Here is a 22,474-nt window from a genome sequence, read left to right as displayed (position 1 = left end):
GTGCTCTAACTAGCTGAGCTACAAGAGCCCTTTATGTTCATCTTCCTTAAAAACAAAATAAATACAAAAAAGCCCCAGAATAAGAAAGATGATACAAACAAATGAAAACTAGCCTACTGATATCATCTTTTCTATTCCAGGGCTTTTATGTATTTATTTTGTTTTTAAGAAAGAAGAGCATAAATAGCTCTTGTAGCTCAGTTGGTTAGAGCACCCGTTTAGTAAGCGGGAGGTCTTGAGTTCAACTCTCAACGAGAGCATATTACCAATTACAAATTTTCACAAATTTGTTCTTTCTTATTTTTGGTATAAATGTTTCCATTCTAATATACTATCTAAAAGTCTTTTATCTGCCAACTAGGGTTGGTTGAGTTAGTAAGGATCATTTTTTTCGATATCCCTCTTAGTGGGTAATGTGTAAAAATCAAAATATGGGCTAAGACCCCCTCTGTAAGTCCTCAAAGAGGGCCTTTTTTCTTATTTTTTTATATAAATATTTATCATGAAATTTAATTTATTCCAAAAGAAATCTAGAAGAAGATATAATTAATCTATATATATAAAGCAAAAGGCAAAGAATGGTGAATCATTCGAAATACCAGAAAATGCCCTTGATTAATGCAAACATGAAGAATTGAAATTATCTTTATCAAAAAAAAAAATTTTGAAATTATTAATTAAATGAGAATAATATGGTAAATGTGTAATTTTTCATATTTAAAATTCTAAAATTTTAAACAAAATAAGATAATGGCTTCTATTTTTATTGAACAAAACTACCCATTTTATATTTCTTAATTCTAAAATAAAAATATATAAAATAAAACTAATTGGCACACGTGTAAGCGTGTGCAAGGGGCTAGTTCAGGATTGAAGCAAAGAGGATGGGATTAAAACTCCCACATTGTAATCGAAACTCTGATATTGTCCATATATAGGGATTGAATTCTCAAAAACCTTTTTTCTTAAAATAAACCAAATCAATTCTCACTATTGGTTACCAAATCTTTTTCTTAAACTAGAAAGGCAAAATGGCATGTACATTATCAAGTAAAAACATGCTGAAGAGAATTTTGTTGCCATTGCCACTTGTTTAAGCATACATGCTCCTAATTTACTATAAATTATGTGCAATTCCAGGCTTATGTCACATAACATACTCGGCACTTGAGGCTTATGTCACATAACATACTCGGCACTTGTTCTTCTTGATCTTGGTTCATCAATTGCGATTGAGAAGTGGTTGATTCTTTGCCCTTCTGGTTTGTTCGACTTACAGGAATGAACTCCACCATCTCATCGGCCTATTCTTTTCCCTTCTGGTCTTTTCCCCTATGGCTGATTCTTTTCCCTTTTGGTCTGCTCGTTTCTCTAGAGTTTTTTGGATTACCTCATGTGTGGTGTGTAGCTATTCTAAAATGAGATGACGATATAATATTAAGGAGATTTGCTGGGAATCAGATCCTTGATTTAGGGAGATATTTCTATCTAAATCAAAGGTAATTGGTTAATTAAATCGAGTTTAATTAACACAATTATTTGACCTAAGGAATCTTCCTCTATTCACATATCGCCTTGTGATTAGTTGCCAAAATTCATGTTCCCACAATAACCATTTTGTTGGTCACGTTTTGAAATTATGTTGTTTTGTAAACTTAACCAAGGTTAAGACTGAATCGATTGTACCCTTGAGGGTGCTTTTTATGCTTTACTAATGAATTACTAATCTAACTCGTATCTAATTTTTTTTATTTTTTATTTTTTTAAAAAAAAAACTTCTTTTAAGTACGTGGGAATACAATGCTATGACAATTTTAAGGAATGTGTTGCTTTCGTGAAATATCCTTAGGCAATCCCCAATGGGGGCTCTAAAATGGGCCTTTGGGCACTAATAAATAGCAACTCTTTGAAAAAAACCATCCCCAATGGTATAATTTTGAGGCTCTAAATGGTAGAGCCTAACTGGAGCTGAAGCTAAATCTGTGTACCTGGTTGCAGCCCCTGAAACTCGGTGGGGACCACATTTGGAAAAAGCTGCCAGCCCAACAATTTTTTGGCTCACTTGCCTTGCGACTCAACAGAGTCATACTCGCCCATTTTGATAGTTGCTGACTACTTTTTCTATTTTTTTAATCAATTGGCCAATTGCAACAAGCTTGTCTCATTGTTTTTTGTTTTTTTTTGGGTAAAATTAACTCAAAATGGCTAGGTTTATTTTTTTTAACCATGTGTTTTAAATCTTGTCCAATTTTTTATTTTTTTGGGTTGAAATGTTCACAAAAAAAACACTAACGTAAATAAGTTAACAAAAAACAAAAATAGCATCTAAATTAAATTATATCATATAAAAAATATCAAACCCCTAATATAGAGCCCCGAATATAGAGCCTCTAACTGTGGGAGAGATGCCTTTAAAGCCCCAAAGATTTCATCGGAGCTCTAAATGGGGCTCTATAAACCATTTTTAGAGCCCCAACCATTGGGGATGCCCTTAGATTGTTGCTATTATGTATCCGGATTTTAGGGTGTGATATAATGTAAATATTTTATTTATACCTTTTATAAATGTTGTATGCTTGTAAGAGGACTTTGAGCTTTCCATGTATTGAATCACATTTACTTATTATAAAAGATCAAATTTTAAAATAAGAATTACATAAATAAATAAAATCACGCTGTTAAAAATGAAATTTGATCTTGTCTGAAGTATATTTGTTGGCCATATTCTCTAAAGTCTTAAAATAATCCGATAATAATCCCATCCCATGCTTGTCTAATGTAAATTAAAGTTATAGTTAACCTTAAAAAATTTGACAAAAAAAAACTTTGAAAAAAAGCTCTCATATTACGATCCAAATTTAAAATCCAGACTCGGAATTTTATTAGGCTTAATCCCATCTGTTTATAGGTGTTACACAATGGCCATGTACCTAGGTCAGGCTTGACCAATTGGTCTAAGGGAGAGAGGAGAGAAAAGAGTTATGGAAATTAGAATTAAAATTTTACTTTATTTTTATAGAAGATGGAAATAATGTTGGGTCTAAATGGAGTTACAAATCATGTTTTCAAGTGTACCATTTATGCCTCGTACCCGATTATCCAAATTGTAAACACTCTGGTGTGGGTCCTAATTTCTATCCGCGGGTCCCATCAAGATTGTACGAGGGCTAAGTAATTACTCTAATTAAATTCTTACTTCATTATAATATATACTTTGCGAATTCTTTTCGTGACCATTTCTTTCAATCTCATTTCCCATGCAATGTAAATCACAAATGTGAATATGTCTTATTATGTATAAAGCCAAAGTTAGTTGGAAGATAGAAGCGAGGAAATCACAAAAGTACGATGACTTAGTGGAGTTGTTGCTGCACACACATTTGTCATTATGATCATGCATTTATTTCCTTCACTGCCTAACCTACCTATATGAACCAATCCAATCTCTTTTCAATTCAATTCAAACTCGAAAACACACATACACACACGAACTGCCCTCTCTCTCTCTCTCTCTCTTCATTGATTGCTCATGCACCTCCTCCAGATTCATAGCAGGGGGACAGCAGCTAGGCAGCATTGATAGGTAGTTGTTTGGTGTCTGTTCAACCATATTACATGGACATATATCAAAGATATTTTCCTTCTTAATGTGATCTCTGCTTTTCTTTTTGTTTTGGGTTTTTAAGGCCTTGAGCTAAAAAGGTAGCTGCAACAGAAAAAATAGAAATAGAAAATGGAGATAGAGGGAGCAAGCGGTGGGCATAGTGGTGGTGGAGGAGGAAGTGGAAGAGGTGCATATTTGGTGTGGGAAGATCTAAGTGTGGTTCTACCAAACTTCAGTAAAGGATCACCCACAAGGAGGCTGCTCAATGGGCTCAGTGGGTATGCTGAGCCTGGTAGGATCATGGCTATTATGGGTCCTTCTGGCTCTGGCAAATCAACCCTCCTTGATGCTTTAGCAGGTACTCTCTCTCTCTCTCTCTCTCTCTCTCTCTCTCTCATCATGAAACAAAAATTTGTATTTCATTTCTTTGGTTTTATCATCCCTGTTTTAGTTTATATATATCAGTAGAATGTCTCCAAGCTTTTCACTTTTGGTGCTTATTAAAGGTGTACTTTTTGCATCCAAATACTCCTTTAGCTAATTTAAAGACAACCCATGATTAAGAAAAGAGAACCCATGGCATGATTTGGCAGAGGCCAAAAGTGAAGTAATTTGGGCAAAACTAGTTGATTTTTGTTTGTTTACTGAGCTCCATCTGTTCTAGTTCAAATGAATCTAAATGGTTTTTCTTTGTAAAATTAATTTGGCCAGCTTTTGGTGACAAAAGTTTACCCTGAATTTGAAACTTCTATTTAGTCACTTAATTCTGCTATTTGTTCTATCTGGAAAAAGACAATTCAGCTGCTCAATTTTTGGGTGTTGAGAAATTGACCAATCAAGAAGAAAAAAATTCTTTATAACTCTCTTCCCCTTCTTCTCCAGTCACCATTAATTGGCAGAAAAATATCCAATCCAAGGCTGAAATATTGTCCCGCATTTATCTTGCTGCCTTTAAGAGCCACCCATCAATTAGATAGCAGTAGCCAATGAGGTATTGGACTTCAATGGAACAAGGCACAGTTTCAATGAATGGGGAAAAAAGCCTTTACCAGCCACCAAACTTTTCCACAGCTCTTTTATTTCTTTTGATGTGGAGGCAGAGTGACAGAACGAAAAGTAAATGGTGAATGACTGGTTTTAAAGCCTCCAATAATACCAGAATTCATGGGCAAGGACCATTATAAGCATGGGCTGCTCAGGTCCAACTCAATTTTTAATGCAGAGGACACCTGGCAGCTTTTGTTTATGTTTTTTGTTTTGGTTAAAAAAAATAGTCTTGGGATAAGGAGTTTTATCATGGGTATAGGCAGATAGTCTATTTAATAATTATTGCATTAACTTATTAGCTGCTGAAAAACATTTATCTTATTCTTCTAAATATCCTTGTTTTTGACACAGGCAGACTCTCGAGAAATGTTGTCATGACTGGAAATATTCTGTTTAATGGGAAGAAGAAAAGACTTGCATATGGCGCTGTTGTAAGTAAAGGATTTTCTTTCAAATCAGGGGTTTGCTCATTTGTTGTGAATTATATTTCTTCTAGATTTCTTTGTAATAAATTAAATATTTACACCAAAAATATGACAGAAAAAACTTAGAATTTAGTAAGTGATCAAATGCTCTCGTTGAGAGTTGAACTCAAGACCTCCCGCTTACTAAACAGGTGCTCTAAACAACTGAGCTACGAGAGCCTTTATGTTCCTCTTTCTTAAAAAAAAATTACAGAAAATGCCCTTTGTATTTATCTTTTTGTTTTTAAAAAAAGAAAGAAGAGCATAAATGGCTCTCGTAGCTCAGTTGGTTAGAGCACCCGTTTAGTAAGCGGGAGGTCTTGAGTTCAACTCTCAACGAGAGCATTTGATCACTTACTAAATTCTAAGTTTTTTCTTCTAATATAATTTTTTTATGTAAATTATTTAAGAAATTCTAATATAAAGTCTTTTATTTTTATTTTTGATATTGTAATCGAAACTCCACATTGTAATCGAAATTCTGATATTGTCCATATATAGGAATTGAATTCTCAGAAACCTTTTTCTTAAAATAAACCAAATCAATTCTCACTATTTTGGTTACCAATTCCTTTTCTCAAACTAGAAAGGCAAAATGGCGTGTCACATTATCAAGTAAAAACATGCTGAAGAGAATTTTGTTGCCATTGCCACTTGTTTAAGCATACATGCTCCTAATTCACTGTTATTGTGTGCAATTCCAGGCCTATGTCACACAAGAGGATATATTATTGGGAACACTCACAGTCAGAGAAACCATAACATACTCGGCTCACTTGAGGCTTCCAAGTAGTTTTACAAAAGAAGAGGTTAAGAGCATTGTGGAAGGAACGATTATGGAAATGGGCCTCCTGGAATGCGCCGATCGATCAATCGGAAACTGGCACTTAAGGGGTATTAGTGGTGGTGAAAAGAAAAGAGTAAGCATTGCACTTGAAATTCTAACAAGGCCTTTCATATTATTTCTTGATGAACCTACTAGTGGCCTTGATAGTGCCTCGGCTTTCTTCGTTATTCAAACACTTCGAAGCATTGCTCGTGATGGAAGAACGGTTGTTTCATCAGTTCACCAGCCAAGTAGTGAAGTGTTTGCACTCTTTGACGACCTCTTCTTACTATCTGGTGGTGAAACAGTTTATTTTGGAGAAGCAAAGACTGCTATAGAGGTAAGCCTGGGAATCTGGTAGCTTGATTATAAGGATAGTTTTTCATTTTTGGTTTTGGAAGAAACTGAAAACTTAATCCCAATTTGCTTTAGAATTTTTATAATTCGAGTTTCTAGTTTATTCTTATAGGGTCACTTTAGGAGATCTTTAACCTTTGTTTATGAGTATTGCTAGGTCAACAATTGAATTCTTAAAGTACAATTTTGTTTTACTCTGCGACTAATGTTAGTTTTTGTTTTCACTTTTGTAGTTTTTTGCTGAAGCGGGTGTCCCATGTCCTAGTAGAAGGAATCCCTCTGATCACTTCCTACGATGTATAAATTCAGATTTTGATATCGTGACTGCCACCCTGAAAGGATCTCAAAGAATTCGTGTGCGTATAATTCTAACTCAATTCTTTATGTGCAAAATGTTCAACACCCTTTATTCCTTTTCATGTTTCAAATGAAATACAATGCAGTACATGCTTCTTTGAATCCCATTTGTGTCATACTTTAGAACCAATTCCTCAACTTGTGCAAACCGCCTCCCCCCAAAACACACACTTCCTTTTTCTTTCTTTATTTCAGCCATTGTTTTCTCGTACTAATTCTAATTCTGTGTCTGAATTATATAGGATGTCCCAACATCATCAGACCCTCTCATGAATTTGGCAACAGCAGAGATCAAAGCTAGGCTTGTTGAGAAATACAAGCGTTCAAAGTACGCAGATAAAACGAGAGCTAGGATGCAAGCAATATCAGCAATTGTAACTTTTCCAACTTGAGCTCTGTAGTCTCATTTCTTTCTGTGAAGTAGAACAGCAAATTCTTATGCACTGACTTGGTTCTCCTATTTTTGTGTTAGCTGTTGCCTATAAGAAATCAAAGCATGTTAACTTCTTTTCATGATGTTTGAACTTTCCTTTGAAACCTATTTGAAATTGTTTTGTTGCCATTATGTCATCTTAACAATTAATTCTTAAAGGGGAAGTCCCCTCCCTCTTTCATCTTAAAAATTGACTGCATCCATAGGTTGGCAAGGATCATGTTCCTTGTCAACTAAGGTTTATGTATCGGCACAAATAATCTACCAGACATGATAACTAAGCTACATCTGTTAATCCCTAGTCTTTGGCATGGTTGGCAAAAGGGGTGGCGGCTTAAAGTAGGACTGAGCCTTTTAAATCTTTGCAATGAAAAAGGAACAAAGTAAAATATGTGAACTATGCAGTTTTTGCTATATGTATGAAGCAGTCTTTGTTTGCAGGAAGGACATGTAATTGAAATGAAAAGTGGAAGTCAAGCAAGTTGGTGGAAGCAACTTTCAACCTTGCTGCGAAGATCATCTCTGAACATGTCTAGAGATGTGGGGTATTACTGGTTAAGGATAATCATCTATATACTTGTATCAATATGCGTTGGAACAATCTATTTTGACGTTGGCAACGGCTATACTGCAATCTTTGCCCGGGCAGCATGTGGTGCATTTATAACAGGCTTTATGACATTTATGTCTATTGGAGGTTTCCCATCTTTCATAGAAGAAATGAAGGTAAACAAATGCACAGACAGAAACAAGTATACATATGTGTATATATTTTGTTGTGTGTGTACAAAGGGTTACACAGTAGAAATTTCTGTTAGTTATTGGCTTCTCATACTTTGTTTTCTTCTTGTAAACAGGTGTTTTATCGAGAAAGACTCAATGGGTATTATGGAGTTTCAGTGTTCATCATATCCAACTTCCTCTCTTCATTCCCATTCTTGGCTGTAGTTACTCTTACTAGTGGGACTATTACTTACTATTTGGTGAAATTTCGGACAGAATTTTCACATTATGTGTACTTCTGTCTCAATATACTTGCCTGCATTTCTGTGATAGAGAGCCTCATGATGGTTGTAGCTTCTCTGGTTCCCAATTTCCTGATGGGCATAATTACAGGAGCTGGAATCATGGTAAGGAGATAAACTCAAATGTTTGATAAGCTTTCATTTTCTGTTTCCGTCATCAAGTCTATCCTTGCTGATATATCCTTTTCAACTAAATGTTTGTGTATGAAGGGAATCCTGATGATGACCTCGGGATTCTTCCGCTTGCTGCCGGATCTTCCCAAGCCATTCTGGCGCTACCCAGTTTCATATCTCAGTTATGGCTCATGGGCAATACAGGTAACACTTGTTAATCATCTATATTTTTCAAGCTGCTTGTGGAAATGATTTTGTCAAATGGATTTTCCCCTCAAAATCATAAAAAGTCCACTTAATTGCAAAGTATTCCTTTTCCCTCAGAAAAACTTATGCAAATAAAAACCTTTTCAAGATCCAACTAATGGACAAAAAGAAATTCATTTGTCTTATAAATAATCATTGCAGATGCAAAAAGAAAAAGGAAACACAGTAAAGCTTCATTGCTTTGTCAGATGAATGCATTCCCAACAAGTTAGAAACAGAATTATTTTAAGACATTTTAGAATCTCAACATTTTCTCAGAGATGCAATTAAAGCAGCCTAACTACATTGAGTAAAACTGCTGAACATTAGGGAAGATAGTCTATATTCTAAATGAAGATGTAAAAGACCCCCCCAAAGATAAAAAAAAATAAAACTACTCTATATCATAGATGAAGGCAGCTTAACTTCCATAATGCCACCATGCAGGCCCGGCTAGGTTTAACATATGATGTATTAAGCACCATATCAACCAGCTGATGCTATAAATCAGATGGTATTAATTTTTGTATCGTAATTTGACATGCAGGGCGCCTATAAGAATGATTTTCTTGGCCTGGAGTTTGATCCAATGATACCTGGTGATCCAAAACTGACGGGTGACTTCATCATCCAACATATGTTTGGGATACCAATAAACCACTCCAAGTGGTGGGACTTTGCTGCTATTGTAGCGATTCTTGTGTCATACCGGGTTCTCTTTTTCGTAATTCTCAAGTTTAAGGAGAACGCATCACCATTGTTTCAGACACTCTATGCAAAGAGAACACTACAACAGCTTAACAAGAGGCCTTCCTTCAGGAAATTACCCTCTGTTAGTTCCAAGAGGCACCAACCTCTCCACTCACTGTCTTCTCAAGAGGGCCTTAACTCTCCGCTGCAGTAGAAGAAGCATTATAACTGTCATGAGGGTTTATGAGCAACCACTTTTACAGTGTGTAATCTCTCCATGCGGTTTGTGTAATTAGTCACTTTTGCTCAGAAAAGATAAGATAGAAAAGTAGAGAGTTTCTGTTGGAATTTAAAATGCAGAAACTGTTTTAATTTATCTTTTTGTTTTTCTGATGGATATCATAAAAGGAATAACACGATACAAGGGATATTAGCTGGTTTATCGTATTTCTTTTGCCAAATCTAAATGTCACTCGTCTCATTGCATTTATGGGATTCGTTGCACACACTCTGGTTTGGGTGAAATTGCACTTTGTTACTTGACATTCAAAGTGTTGTATTCTTAACATACATTTTTGCAAACATTGCAACGTCTTCCTTCCTCCACTCGCTAAGACGCAATTATAAATGAGTGGGTTTCAACCCTTTTATTAACATGGTGAACCCATTTAATAAATAATTCGTGTCGACTGGTTTACCACGTCACATTCAAGAGGTTTAATTTTGTTAGCTTTAAGTCTCAGATTTAAAATTCCATGACATCTTGGCATTGTGTGTGAAAACCACACAAGTAATGTTGGACGATAGAATTTTCTCACACGTATACACTGTCAAGATGTCATGAGGGTTTAAACCTGAGACCAATATTTTGCAACTACAAGTCATTAAATAAACTGATTACCTCAATCGTATTGTATTATCCATTTGATAAATGAGTGGTATTCGGGTTGGAAACTTCTGACCCATTTAATGCAATAACCATGATTCATCACAAACTCAGAGAAGGGAGCCCAATTTTCCTGTTACCAAATCCCCTCTGTTCCCCTGTTTCCTCCTTATTCTTGTGACATGTGGCACACAACTTAACAATAATTTAACTCTGTTAACTCTCTTCAAAGCTTCAACCCTTTCTTCAAAAAAAATAATTAAAAAGAAATTGAAGTAAAGAAATAAAATCCCAGCACACGACCACCATCCAACCCTAGCGGCGGCAAGCCCCTATCCTCCACAACCCAACCCCAGCATCAACCTCTCCACCTCTGATGACCACGAAATGAACCCAGAAGAGGCCCACGACCGACCCCTCATGCTCTTCGCCTCTCGCTCCGTCAATCTCAGCGACCACCGTCCTCACTACCTTTCTTCCTCCTCCTCACCCCAAACGACGTCGTCAATCTCCCCGTCTGATGAGGAACAGACATGTCAGCATCACTTGATGGGATTGGGAATTTGGGTTCATTTTGTTCTCTCTAGGTTTCTTCTCTTTCTTTGTTTTTTCTTTGAAGTTTTGGGTTTTGGATTTCCATTCAATGTGTCATCTTTTCAGGTCATGAAAGTCGAAATTGAATTGGGAAACTTGGGTTGGATTTGTTATTTGTGTATGATTATATGTTTTTTTACTGGTGAATGGTTGGTTACCTGGATGCGATGTGAATCGGGAAAATTGGGATTGTGTTGTGGAGGATAAGGGGTTGACGCCGCTGGGGTTGGGTGGTGGTCATGTGCTGGGTGGCTGTTGAAGTTCGATGAGTGAGTGCTGGGATTTTATTTTTTTACTTCAACATTATCAGTCAAATATGTATTTTAATTATTTTTTCAAAAAAAGGCTGAAGCTTGAAGAGAGTTAACAGAGTTAAATTATTATTAAGTTATGTGCCAGATGTCATAAAATTAAGGAGGAAATAGGAGGGCACAGGGGATTTGGTAATAGGAAAATTGAACTCCAGAGAAGGAAAGAGATAAATAAAAAATAAATAAAATCATATTTGTGGAAACATATATTTCACTAGCCAATAAAAAGACGACACGTGGAAAATGAATATTCCTTAGGTCAAACTAATTATCCTAATTAAATTCTATTTAATTAGGGAAATTATTTTTGATTTAAGATAGGAATATCTCTCTAAATTAAGGAACCAATCTCCACTAATTCCTAAAACCTTAGTATACAAGGAGACTATAATTACATAGCTACACAAGACATTTGAGGTAACGTTTTCTCACCTGAAAAAACCCTCTCTCTCTCTCTCTTGTCGTCGCCTCCTCCCCCACTCCCATGGCTCTGGCCACCACACACGGCTAAGGCCACCCGGCTCTCCCTGTAAGAAAAAACTTCATTCATTTTAGCTATTGTCGTGTTTTTATCAAGATCCAATTGAACCAACTTAGGCATCGAAGGGCCTTTGGCCAACACCCTTGGGTGTGGTCTATTTACTTCTATTTATTTTGCAGGGCTCAAGGAAGAGAGATAAGGAAGATCGAAAATTGAGGAATCAATCCACAAATATCCTCGTGCGGAATTTTGCTCAAACAATATTCATGACCTGAGAGAGAGAGAGAGAGAGAGAGAGAGAGAGAGAGAGAGAGAGAGAGAGAGAGAGAGATAAGGAAGAAGATAAGTGGTGGCTCATGATGGGTTTGGGTGGTGGGCTTTTTTAGTTGAAAATATTGGCCCAAAACTTGCTGTCTTTTTTTTTAAAACCTCCAACTTATCACGCTAAACCCAAACCAAAACCATTGCTGTATCAAACTCACTTGTTTCAATATTGCATTAAAAACATATTTAAGGATAGTTCCAGCCAAGGTCTAAAATATCGATGGTATCGAAAATATCGGTAGTCTAAAAACACAGAAATTTCAATGGAAATATCAGGATATTATCGATATCGATAAAAATTAAATAAAAATTGAATAAAAACCACGGAAATTGTAAAAAAAACTTGCAAATTTTTATTGAAACTTTGGAGGATGTTTATTCAGTCAATTATCTATTAGTTTATCACACAAAAATTGGAAGGGAATGCATTGCATGATAGGTTTAACTGATTTAAGTTGATTATATAGCGAGCTGACAAACACTGTGAGTGTAGAAAATATATAGTAATTAATGAAAGAAGATTAAACACACCATAATCATTTTTATATAATGATTTATTACAGTATTTTACACTTTATACATAGCATGGTAAGATACATGAATGACTTAGTACCACATAGAGTTCCTATGAGGTTCACATTTTTCATTATCTTCATCATCTCTATGTGTAGAGTAAGTGTATTGTGAAGAGTAGTCATCAAATGATAAATCCCTAAAATAGTTTGGCATGTAATTGTTAACATGTCACCCATATGGATCCGAGATTGGTTGATGTTGTCCATAAGCAAAATCATTTGAAGATTGGATCTCGGATTCTTTCCATGAGCCGCTCGATTCCATCCCAAAAGGAAAGGTCAAAGATTCATATTCTTATGTGAAAATCTGATTCTTGCAAAAACAGTTCAAAACAAAACAATATAAATATACATATTTTAGCATATTATCACAAAAACATAAACAACATGGTGGTTAAGGCATCGGAGGAGTGAAATGACAAGGGTTTGAATCCCCTTTGCGTGTGTGCTTTGTGTTTTTTTTTTCTTTCCTTTTTTTTCATTCCATAGATATTTTTGATATTTTCAATATTATGGCGATATTTTGACCAAATATTGCTGAAGTGTGAGCGAAATTATCGTCATCGATATTTTACGAAATTATCGTTGATATTATGCGTATGGACCAAATATGTGTATGGATACGCTCCGAAATATCCGTGATTCGAAAAAACGATAATATCCTCGATATTTCGTCGATATTATTGATATTTTAGACTATGGTCCCAGCCTTAAAAAACATATAAAATGTTCGGGTTATAACCGATAAGCCATAACTCTTTTTCCTTTTCGTTTTCTTCAACAAACTGTCGTTTCTTCTCTCTCCTCTCTCTCTCTCTCTCTCTCTCCTCCTCTTGCTCTCTTTAGAGACTAAGACAGAGGTTGATGAGGATTTGAATTAACGTAATCTATGTATATAAAGCAAAAGGCAGAGAATGATAAAACATTCAAAATACTAGAAAATGCCTGTAGTTTATGCAAACATTAAGAATTGAAATTATTAATTAAATGAGAATAATATGGTAAATTCACACTTTTTCAAATTAAAAGAATTTTTAAAATAAAAATAAAATAAGATAATGGTCCTATTTTTACCCTCCGTTTGGATGAGAGAACTCGAAATTTAACTAAACGTCGTTATAGTGCCATTTAAAAAATTCTGTCATTCACAAAATTCGAAATACATAAATCAAACACACTAAAATCTTCAATTGCCAGAAATTGAAATTATGGAAATCTAAATTTCGTCATTTTAGAATTTTATTTAATTTTCAATTCCTTTATCCACACAGAGGGTAGGAGAAACTGACAATTCCCTTGTTTGACAACTTAAGTGCGGAATTTATTAAATGACGTGTGGAACAAATCATGGAAATTGGGGCATCAAATTCCCGAGTTTAATTTCCACCAAAATATGCGTCATTTCACAATTTTCATAGTGTCATTTACAAAAGAATTAATTGTCGATTTACTCCTGAACTTGTATGCTACTTTCAATTTGCACCCTCAAATTTTTTTTTTGGGAAAATTAAGTACACGAACTAATTTTTATTGCCAATTCCCCCCTATCATCTAAATCTCAACATTTCATCCAATTTTCCTTTAAATATGTGGGTAAATTGGTCATTTTATATATTAAAATAATATAAAATCTAAAATAAATAATTTTAATAAAAAGAGGGACCCACCCACTTCACCTCTTTCCCTTTTGTTGTAATTAAAAATACAAAGGGGAGGGGGGAGCTCGAATAGGAGAGAGAGAGAGAGAGAGAAAGAGAGGGGGGAGAGAGAGAGAGAGAGAGAGAGAGGAAGAGAGGGAGAAAAGGGAGGGTGGCTTTCGGTGGTGGTCATGGGGGAATGGGGAAGAAGAAAATGGGTGGTTGCGGGGCTGGGGTTCTAGGTTCGTGGTGGTGGGAGGGGATGTGGGTGAAAAATAGAAGGAAGGGAAAAGAAATATATGGGGAGGGATGGGTCTGGTCTGTGTGTTCTAGGTTCATTGGGGGTGGGTCTTTGATGGGGGATGGGGCTGGGTATGTGAGTTCTAGGTTCGTTGAATCGGGGGGAGGATGGGGATGGGGTGAATGGTCTGGGGGTGAAAAAAAACAAAACAGGAGATGTGGGGGGATTGGTCAGGAGTGAAGGGTCATGGGGGAATGGGAGGAGAAGAAAAATGCGGGGAACTGTCAAATTTTGTAAAGGGATAACTGTCGATTTATTCCCTAAACTTGTACGCCACTTTCAATTTGCACTCTCAACTTTCTTTTTTGGAAAATTAAGTACATGAACTAAATTTTATTGCCAATTCCCCCCTCCCAACTGTCTAAATCAACAACATGTCATCCAATAATCCGTTAATTATTTTTAAAAAATGTTTTTGAAAAAATTAAAGAAAAAAATACAAAAAGAAAAACAAAATTCTAAGGACCCACCCAGAATTTATGTGCTATTTGATGCCCATTTGTTCTTGTTTCTTAATCTCAGTTTTGTTGGCAGAAATTTATGCTCCATTTGAACCTTTATCTGATGCCTTAAGTTGGGCTGACAATGGGCTGGCTATATTTGAGAAAAGTGGAAATCTAAATTCTGTCATTTTAGAATTCTATGTAATTTTCAATTCCTTCGTCCAAATGGAATGTTATGGAACAAAACCATCCATTATATTTTTTTTATTATAAATTAAAATTATTTATTAAAAAAAAAAAAAAAAAACAATTGGCAGGGCTAGTATAAATTAATTTAACGGTTTTTGTGGTGCAACCGCACCACACTAATACAAACTATTGGCACCACAAGGACAGGCAACCAACGAACCCCAAACATTCTAAAGACATGACGACGTCGTTTGAATCGTCTTGTCCCTTTTATTATAATTCTCTAAAACCCTAGCAAATAAACAAAACAGACAAAACCACAAACTCTTAAGCCCTCCCCTCTCTCTCACTCCTTACTCTCTGACTCTCAAATCCTCCAATGGAGCAGAGATTAGCAAACACATGGCGCATGTCAGTGAACGAGAAGAAGTTCATCAAGACCGCTCTACTCTCCGACCTCCGAATCGATGGCCGTCGCCCCTTCGACTACCGTAACCTCACCATCAAGTTCGGCAAAGACGAGGGCTCGGCGGAGGTCCAGCTTGGCCAAACCCATGTAATGGCCTTCGTCACGGCCCAGCTTGTCCAGCCTTACCGGGATAGGCCAAATGACGGCTCTCTCTCCATCTTCACCGAGTTCTCTCCAATGGCCGACCCCTCCTTTGAGCCTGGCCGCCCCGGCGAGTCCGCTGTTGAGCTCGGCCGCGTAATTGACCGCGGTCTTCGGTTAGTTCCTTTTCCCGTTTCTACTATCAATTTGTTTATACTTTTAATTTTAGGTGAACCTTGTGTGTTTTCCAAATTTAGAATTTTTTTTTCGTAATTTATGCATATTTTTATGGGAAAAGTCTATGAATCCATTTTTACTTTTGTTTTAAAGTTCGATTTTTGTTATATTTAGTCATGCTCTGGATATGACGTGCGTGGTTAAATTCACTTTGTTTATAAATTTTTGGGACTAATGAGCTGAACAATATTGTCATTTGAGTAATGAGAAACAAGAAAGAATTGATATGTGACAGGACAGTGTTGTTGTGCATTGAAATGAATTAATATGCAGGGAAAGCAGGGCGGTTGATACAGAATCGCTTTGTGTTCTTTCGGGGAAGTTAGCATGGGCTATCCGTGTTGACCTCCATATTTTAGATAATGGAGGGTAAGCTCTACTTCCTTTCTATTCCGACATTGTATTTTGTTTTCTTTATGTTTTCCCTGCTATATATTGAAATTTACCTTTTTAGAAATAAAATGTGGACAGAAACCTTATTGATGCTGCTAATATTGCGGCATTGGCTGCTTTGTTGACGTTTCGGAGGCCTGAGTGCTCCGTGGGGGGAGAACATGGTCAGGAAGTGATTGTACATCCACCTGAGGTTAGCTCCTGTTGCTCTTGCTCTCTCTCTGTACACAGATTCTCACTGATCAAGTCCCAGTAAATTCTTATATGAAACGTTTGCATGTAGAACTCAAATTTTCCTGAAGTCCTACTTGAAAATGGATGATATTTTCCGCCAACGAACTGAAACTAGATCCAAACGAAATAAAAATGGATAAATATTCCTAACCAAAAAAACACAATAATCTGAAATTATAAAGTTACCAGAAGACCTGTATGTTGTGGTCAAAAACATTAATTTGTGCTTTTGACACTAGGTGATGAGCTTTGCAAATCAAGATACAAGGAAGTATACGTGTGTGTATTAGTGTAAAATACTATGCATATCACACTGGAATAACCCTTTTAATTTTTATATGTATGGCATTTTGACAGGAGAGGGAGCCACTTCATCTAATCATACACCATCTACCTATAGCAGTAACCTTTGCATTCTTCAGTTTCGAGAGCAGTGTGGTAAGAAAAAGTTTTTTTTTTCTTCTAAATATGATGTTTGCAAAAAACTTGGCTGAAACCATGAAGTTCTTTGTCTGACTTGATTCGATGACACATAGGTGATTGATCCAACCCACCATGAAGAGGCTATTATGGGGGGGCGAATGACTGCAACACTTAATGCAAATGGAGATGTTTGTGCCATTCAAAAAGCTGGAGGGGAGGGTGTCTTGCAGAGTGTTATAATGCAATGTTTGCGAATTGCCTCTGTCAAGGCTGGTGCTATGACAGAAAAGATAAAGAAGGCGGTGAGGTTTTCACTCTATGAAACAGTCTTTTAATACTTGATTTGCCTCTCTTTCACTTGAAGAAAAATTATAACCCTTTATGAAAAATTCTAGAATCATAACATGAACTGGTTAATCTAGAAGGCAAATGGCAGATTCTCATTTTTTTTCTTCTCAAGTACACATCAGTGACATTTTTCATCAATATTGCTTGGAAAGGTCTCTTGGAAAAGTACTCATGATCAAAAGAGACTAAATAAGTGTTTACTTCAAATAAATATTTGGATATAACAATCAAGATGTTGATTCATTTGGAAAAGCTTAATGTGGTCAAATGTATCCTCAAGTTTCGGCTATTCTTAGTCTTTCTACTGCAATTCAAATGTAGGTTGATTCATACAACACAGAAAGAGCATTACGCAAGATCAAGCGCCATACTTCTTCTGACCCCATGGATGTTGATAGAGGTGCTTCTAATACAGGGGTGACACAAAACTCCTCTGTTGATCATTTGGAGAGATTAAAGCCGGTTTCGGAGGAAGGCATTGCCAATCAAAGTGAGGATGTTGAAGGTGAAACTCAATTATCAGACAAAAGGCAAACTAACAAGGTTAATGATGCGAAGAATTTTATTGGGGGGCCCTCAAGTTGGTAAGTTTCTAATTTAATGAAAATTTAGGGCCTCGCTCCTGATTATTTAGCTGAGTTCAGAATGGGAATATATTGAGCATTGGATGGGTTTAAACTTAGACTTCCCTATTTTCTCCTAAAAACTGAACCAAAAATAGGCCATCAATCAAGTGATTGGGGAAAATGAACATAATTTTATATTCTTGAAACGGGTTCTATAGGCACATGCATACTTATTTCTATGCTATGAAGAATAAATTTATTCTTTGTATAACTAGTTTCAGTAAAAAAAACATTCTTGATAAGCCCAGGCCCAGCAAAAGTAAATAATTGAATAAATTAGGAAGGTTGACCTGTATCGATTTATTTGATTCTAGTTTTCTTATTAATATTCTTCTTTCTTTTTTCCTCAGGGATCCATACTCAAAGGGTGTTGATTCGGATTTCTTAAAAGCTTCTCTAGCTTCCCATGGTACTATTTTTTGTGATCACTTATAAGAGTAAAGGAAAATGACCATTATACCTATTGCTGCTCCTTGTGATGACTTTAGCTCATTCCAGAGTTTTTAAGACTAATGATCCTGTTTATTTAGTTATTCATCCTTGTGGAAAGTGGAATTGACTCATAAAATGGGGAAATGCATATTGGTTATGACTTACAAACGAAAAGAAATTATGTAGGTTCTTGGTTTTTACCCTTCTTATGTGACCTAATTGTTAAGAATCATGCTTCCATTTTTTAAATTAATAGTGTTGGCCCTGCTGATAGCATTGAAGTTAGTGGATCTGTAGAGGTGATGTTTAGAAATTCCAACATTGTGCTATTGTTTCAATCTTAGATGTTTGTGTCTAACTTCTCAGTAAAAGAAAAAGAAGAACTCAAGAGGCAAATTAACATTGTATTACTGTAGAATTTATTTAACAATGAACACCTTTCTTTTGGCCTGATGTAATGAGCATGCTTAGTAGTCTATATTTGGCATGTAAGATGTTTGTTCATACTAGTTTCATTCATGAAATGTTCAACTTAGAATGTAGATATAATTATGCATGATTGTGCATACTTAGACAGACATGCACATACAGGAAGAGAACTTCTGTTTACATGCATGCACTCCCAGACATGCACATGCGCTTTTATATGAGATGGAGAGAACTTTAATCTATAGGCATTGACTGCAGATGCATGATATGTGCAGGAATGTCAATGCCTACTAAGAAACAAAATGACTCAAAAGGTGAGGAAACAACCAGCGGAGCCAAGCCAGAAGAACCTCCTGAAGATATTAATCCAAAACCTTCACCCATTAGGGCAGCTGAAACTGCAGAACAAACAAATGGAGAGAAAACCTTGAAGGATGCTGTGAAGCCCAAAAACAAAAGACCCAGGAGAAAGAATCGCTCCTCTACAGGTCCAAGCTAGATGGTCTTGTCCTCATGGCATGTATGGTGTTATTCTGTTTCTTGGACATATTTTCATATGTGCTTCTCTGTGCCTTAAGTGTGGATAAATCAATTTTGTAAAAGAAAAAAAATAATTATCTTTAAAAAGCAAGGATATCTCGTCTTCTTACTCACCGATCTTAGAAAAAGATAATTGATCTGTTTTTTATCGTTATGAAAAGTGAATACGTGCTTTCAAATGCTTGGAGTGGCAGAAAATTTCGTTTGGTGATATTTTACTGTGCACGTTGCTTTGTCACCATGTTACTTGGCAGATACTTGTGTGCTGCAGTTCTCTTTGGAACTCATGAAAGGCAAAAGGAGTTGAACAAGTCTGCGATCAACTGCAAATTGATTCGAGGGGGATCGGTATGGCTAGTAAATTGAGAAATGATGGATGATCGTCTGCAACTAAGTCTGGCTTGACCAAGTTGCTTGCAACTGTTGACCAGAAAAATGAAGCATTATCTTGTTCTCATTGTTGGCTAAAGCTGCTAAGTTGCTTCTCATGCAGTTGTGGTGACTCACATCTAACTGTTTAGTTGACATTCAGGATTTTATGTATTGCTCTGTCGTGTACTTTGCGTTGTCATGTATGCATGTTTTGTTTACCCCTTTAGTTTTGGTGTGCAAATTGTACATGAACGAGGTTACTAAAATTACTAAAAAATTTCTGTTGCGCAAGAAATGATAACTACCTACTTTCTACTATTTCATCCTCAGCCTCCTGCATGTCAATACTTAGAGTAAAGGTGACGTCTAATTTCATTTTGGCAAAAATAAAGAAATCAACATTAGGTAGGAATTGATCAAAAATTCTTTTTGCATTCCCCTACAGCATAGTCACTGCAGTGGAGTGGAATTTAACCAACAAATTCAGGATGAATTCGTGTGTCCTCTATGCCCAGGACAGTTTAACCACCAATTCAGGATGGATTGGTGTGGCCTCTATGCCAGGGAAAAATTATAGAATACTACGGTAGTATGACCACGTGGTACATCTTGTACACGTGTTATAATTTGGATAGACAACATGGTTTATTTTTCCCCCTTTTAGGGAATAGTATGAATACATATCCACTAATATTACAACACGTGTACAAGATGTACCACGTGACCGTACTATTGTAGTATTCTATAATCTCTCATGTCGAGGACACCAAAATGTCGAACCATGAATGAAGAAATGCATGAGAGACAAGCATATTAGCTAGTGATTCTGAGGCCCAAATTCTTCACTGGAGGGGACACCAAAGACCTCTGATTTTCCATCCATTCGATAGATAGAGTGGAGGGCAGAGCTTTTGGTTTTTTTTTTTTCATGTTGTTAAAAGAGTTGAACAATCAAGATAGATGATGAGTGTTTGATCAAATTGATCGGGTCATTTCTTCAAGTCTACTGGTCTATCAGGATGCCTCAGTTGCATACATCACCACATCTCCACTTGCAACCTATTGTAATTATAAAAGGTTCGTATCGTTGTGACCAGGGACGGATCTTCATGGGGGGTAGGCTGGGCTACTTCCTGGCCCAAAATTTCCCCCCCAAAAAAAAACAAAAACATACATGCCTTTTGCCTAACTTAAACCCTAGAATACTCAAGTTCAAATTAAAACTAAAATTAAAGATACATACAATCAAGATAGCTTCCTCCCTTGGGTTTCTCCTAAATACATGTATGTATCTTTAATTTTAGTTTTAATTTGAACTTGAGTATTCTAGGGTGTAAGTTAGGCATGAATTATAATTTCGGGATTTTGTGAAATTAGGGCTTTGATTTTAGGAATTTTGTATAAAAATGCATTTGAGGGGTAAGGCTCATTACATCCCTTTGATTAGGTCTATATATATATATATGTTTCTTAATAAAATTCACTCATACCGTCAAGAAGTATGTAAATTTTGCCGAGTCAGCTTTCAAATCTTGAATCCTCAACTAGTCGTGACCTTATCCTGAACTCTTAAAATCTTTGTTGCTCCACCCTTGTAGGGGCAAAAAAACCACCATTCATGTCAAAGTTAAACCACTTACATTACAATGAGTAATGTTAGCGAGGCCACATGATAGTACCACGCTGTGTATTACTTCTGTAATAAAGGTATGTCCAACCAATATAAGTAGGTCACACAACCATTAGATATGCAGTACACAATACGGTATAGTAATGAGGTCTCTCTAGCATCTATCTTTGAAGGTTCTACTATAATAAATATTAGCCCACCACTGCAGCATATAAATATTAGGCCATTAGCCCACGCGTGCATGTCTTTTCTTGTTTTAATATTAGCACATTCATTATGTGTCTCTCTCTAAGGGAATAAGAGGGAATCATAGGCTCTCCTTTCACTTTATTATTGCACATTTCATTTTTTTTTTTTGTGTGGAGAAAATGGAATCATTTTGTAAAAATCATGATATTGATATGCCAGATATGAATGTTTGTTATAAAGTTGGATCCATCCTTACTTTTAATATATATATGTTTAAAAATAGGGTTTTTAATTGATCCCCAAAAAAAAAAAACAAAAAAAAAAGGCCACCCTTGTAAATATTCCTGGGTCTGCCGTTGGCCACCACTAACATTGTCTCTAAATTTGATCGAAAATGTAAGAGAGGACTAATGGTGCTTAACGGAAGTGGAGCACAAATTCAGAGACCATTACTTCTAAAGCCAATAACAACAAAAACAATTTTGAAAAAGAACAAAAGATAAAGCTTCATTAAAAGCGGACTTGTCAATGTTAGCCCACCTCCCTAGTAATTTTGGGCGGCGGATGTAATAAAGTAACATTGTGATTTGTTGAATTTTGTGAAGAGGCGTAGCCAGTGCAATAAGTAAAAGATGGCGTTGGTTACTTACTACACCCCCTACGTACCACTTTTTCAAACTTAATTGTAATAAGTAAAAGGTGTTTATTTGAGGGTCACTTTTGTAGGGTCTATTTTGTATTGTATTTCATTAATTCAAACAATCTATTTTGTAGATACTCATTCAAAGATCATCCCTACAAAAAATCACTTGAATTTGATATTATTTGACCACTCAATTGAATTATTAAAATTTTAGTACTTTCTTGAAGTATCGTGTTCATTGATTTTGTAGGACACAATTGGATATCGAAACGTTTTCTGATATGTCTAATTTTTTGCAAGGATGATCTATGAATGTAGACTTAAAAAATCGATAGTTTGGATCATTGGAAAAAATTCATACAGGACCCTTTAGGGTATTCCTCAATATAAGGGTCATATATATAGAGCTTTTATTGAGGGATCTATCAAATAAGCTTATTTGGACAGGACCCACCCCGAATTCCTCGGAATCCGTGATGAATCCTGTGGTTTTTCCGACATCCAACCGATGCCTGGTCCACTTA

General features: G+C 36.0%; 2 protein-coding genes and 3 non-coding genes across 7 annotated transcripts; 4 read left to right on the top strand and 1 right to left on the bottom strand.

Moving 5' to 3' along the window:
* Positions 1–186: 186 nt before the first annotated feature.
* Positions 187–260, top strand: TRNAT-AGU (transfer RNA threonine (anticodon AGU)). The gene has a single exon. It is a non-coding gene; the product is annotated as a tRNA-Thr (tRNA).
* A 3,198-nt stretch (positions 261–3,458) lies between these two features.
* LOC110753937 (ABC transporter G family member 15) lies at positions 3,459–9,610 on the top strand. The gene is made up of 10 exons (XM_088252237.1): positions 3,459–3,583; positions 3,687–3,962; positions 5,003–5,082; positions 5,820–6,281; positions 6,532–6,654; positions 6,898–7,029; positions 7,530–7,814; positions 7,946–8,218; positions 8,324–8,431; positions 9,021–9,610. The coding sequence occupies exons 2-10, from the start codon at positions 3,734–3,736 to the stop codon at positions 9,375–9,377; spliced, it is 2,049 nt and encodes a 682-aa protein (XP_088108363.1). The 5' UTR covers positions 3,459–3,583; positions 3,687–3,733; the 3' UTR covers positions 9,378–9,610.
* TRNAT-AGU (transfer RNA threonine (anticodon AGU)) lies at positions 5,222–5,295 on the bottom strand. Its single transcript has one exon. It is a non-coding gene; the product is annotated as a tRNA-Thr (tRNA).
* TRNAT-AGU (transfer RNA threonine (anticodon AGU)) lies at positions 5,387–5,460 on the top strand. Its single transcript has one exon. It is a non-coding gene; the product is annotated as a tRNA-Thr (tRNA).
* A 5,579-nt stretch (positions 9,611–15,189) lies between the features above and the next one.
* Positions 15,190–19,809, top strand: LOC110753943 (exosome complex component RRP45A). Of its 3 annotated transcripts, none has more exons than XM_021954936.2 (9): positions 15,190–15,630; positions 15,965–16,060; positions 16,163–16,277; positions 16,676–16,756; positions 16,855–17,043; positions 17,411–17,673; positions 18,066–18,124; positions 18,852–19,064; positions 19,371–19,809. In XM_021954936.2, the coding sequence occupies exons 1-9, from the start codon at positions 15,284–15,286 to the stop codon at positions 19,421–19,423; spliced, it is 1,416 nt and encodes a 471-aa protein (XP_021810628.1). In that variant the 5' UTR covers positions 15,190–15,283; the 3' UTR covers positions 19,424–19,809. The 3 variants fall into 3 exon arrangements, with proteins under 3 accessions (XP_021810628.1, XP_088108935.1, XP_021810629.1); XM_021954937.2 differs by having other exon boundaries at positions 15,191–15,630; positions 18,852–19,096; XM_088252809.1 differs by lacking the exon at positions 19,371–19,809 and having other exon boundaries at positions 18,835–18,972.
* Positions 19,810–22,474: the final 2,665 nt, after the last annotated feature.

This window comes from Prunus avium, chromosome 4 (genome assembly GCF_965620075.1).
Source record: "Prunus avium chromosome 4, drPruAviu1.hap1.1, whole genome shotgun sequence".
Classification (NCBI taxonomy): Eukaryota; Viridiplantae; Streptophyta; class Magnoliopsida; order Rosales; family Rosaceae; genus Prunus; species Prunus avium.
This window is presented reverse-complemented; position numbering and strand designations above follow the sequence as displayed.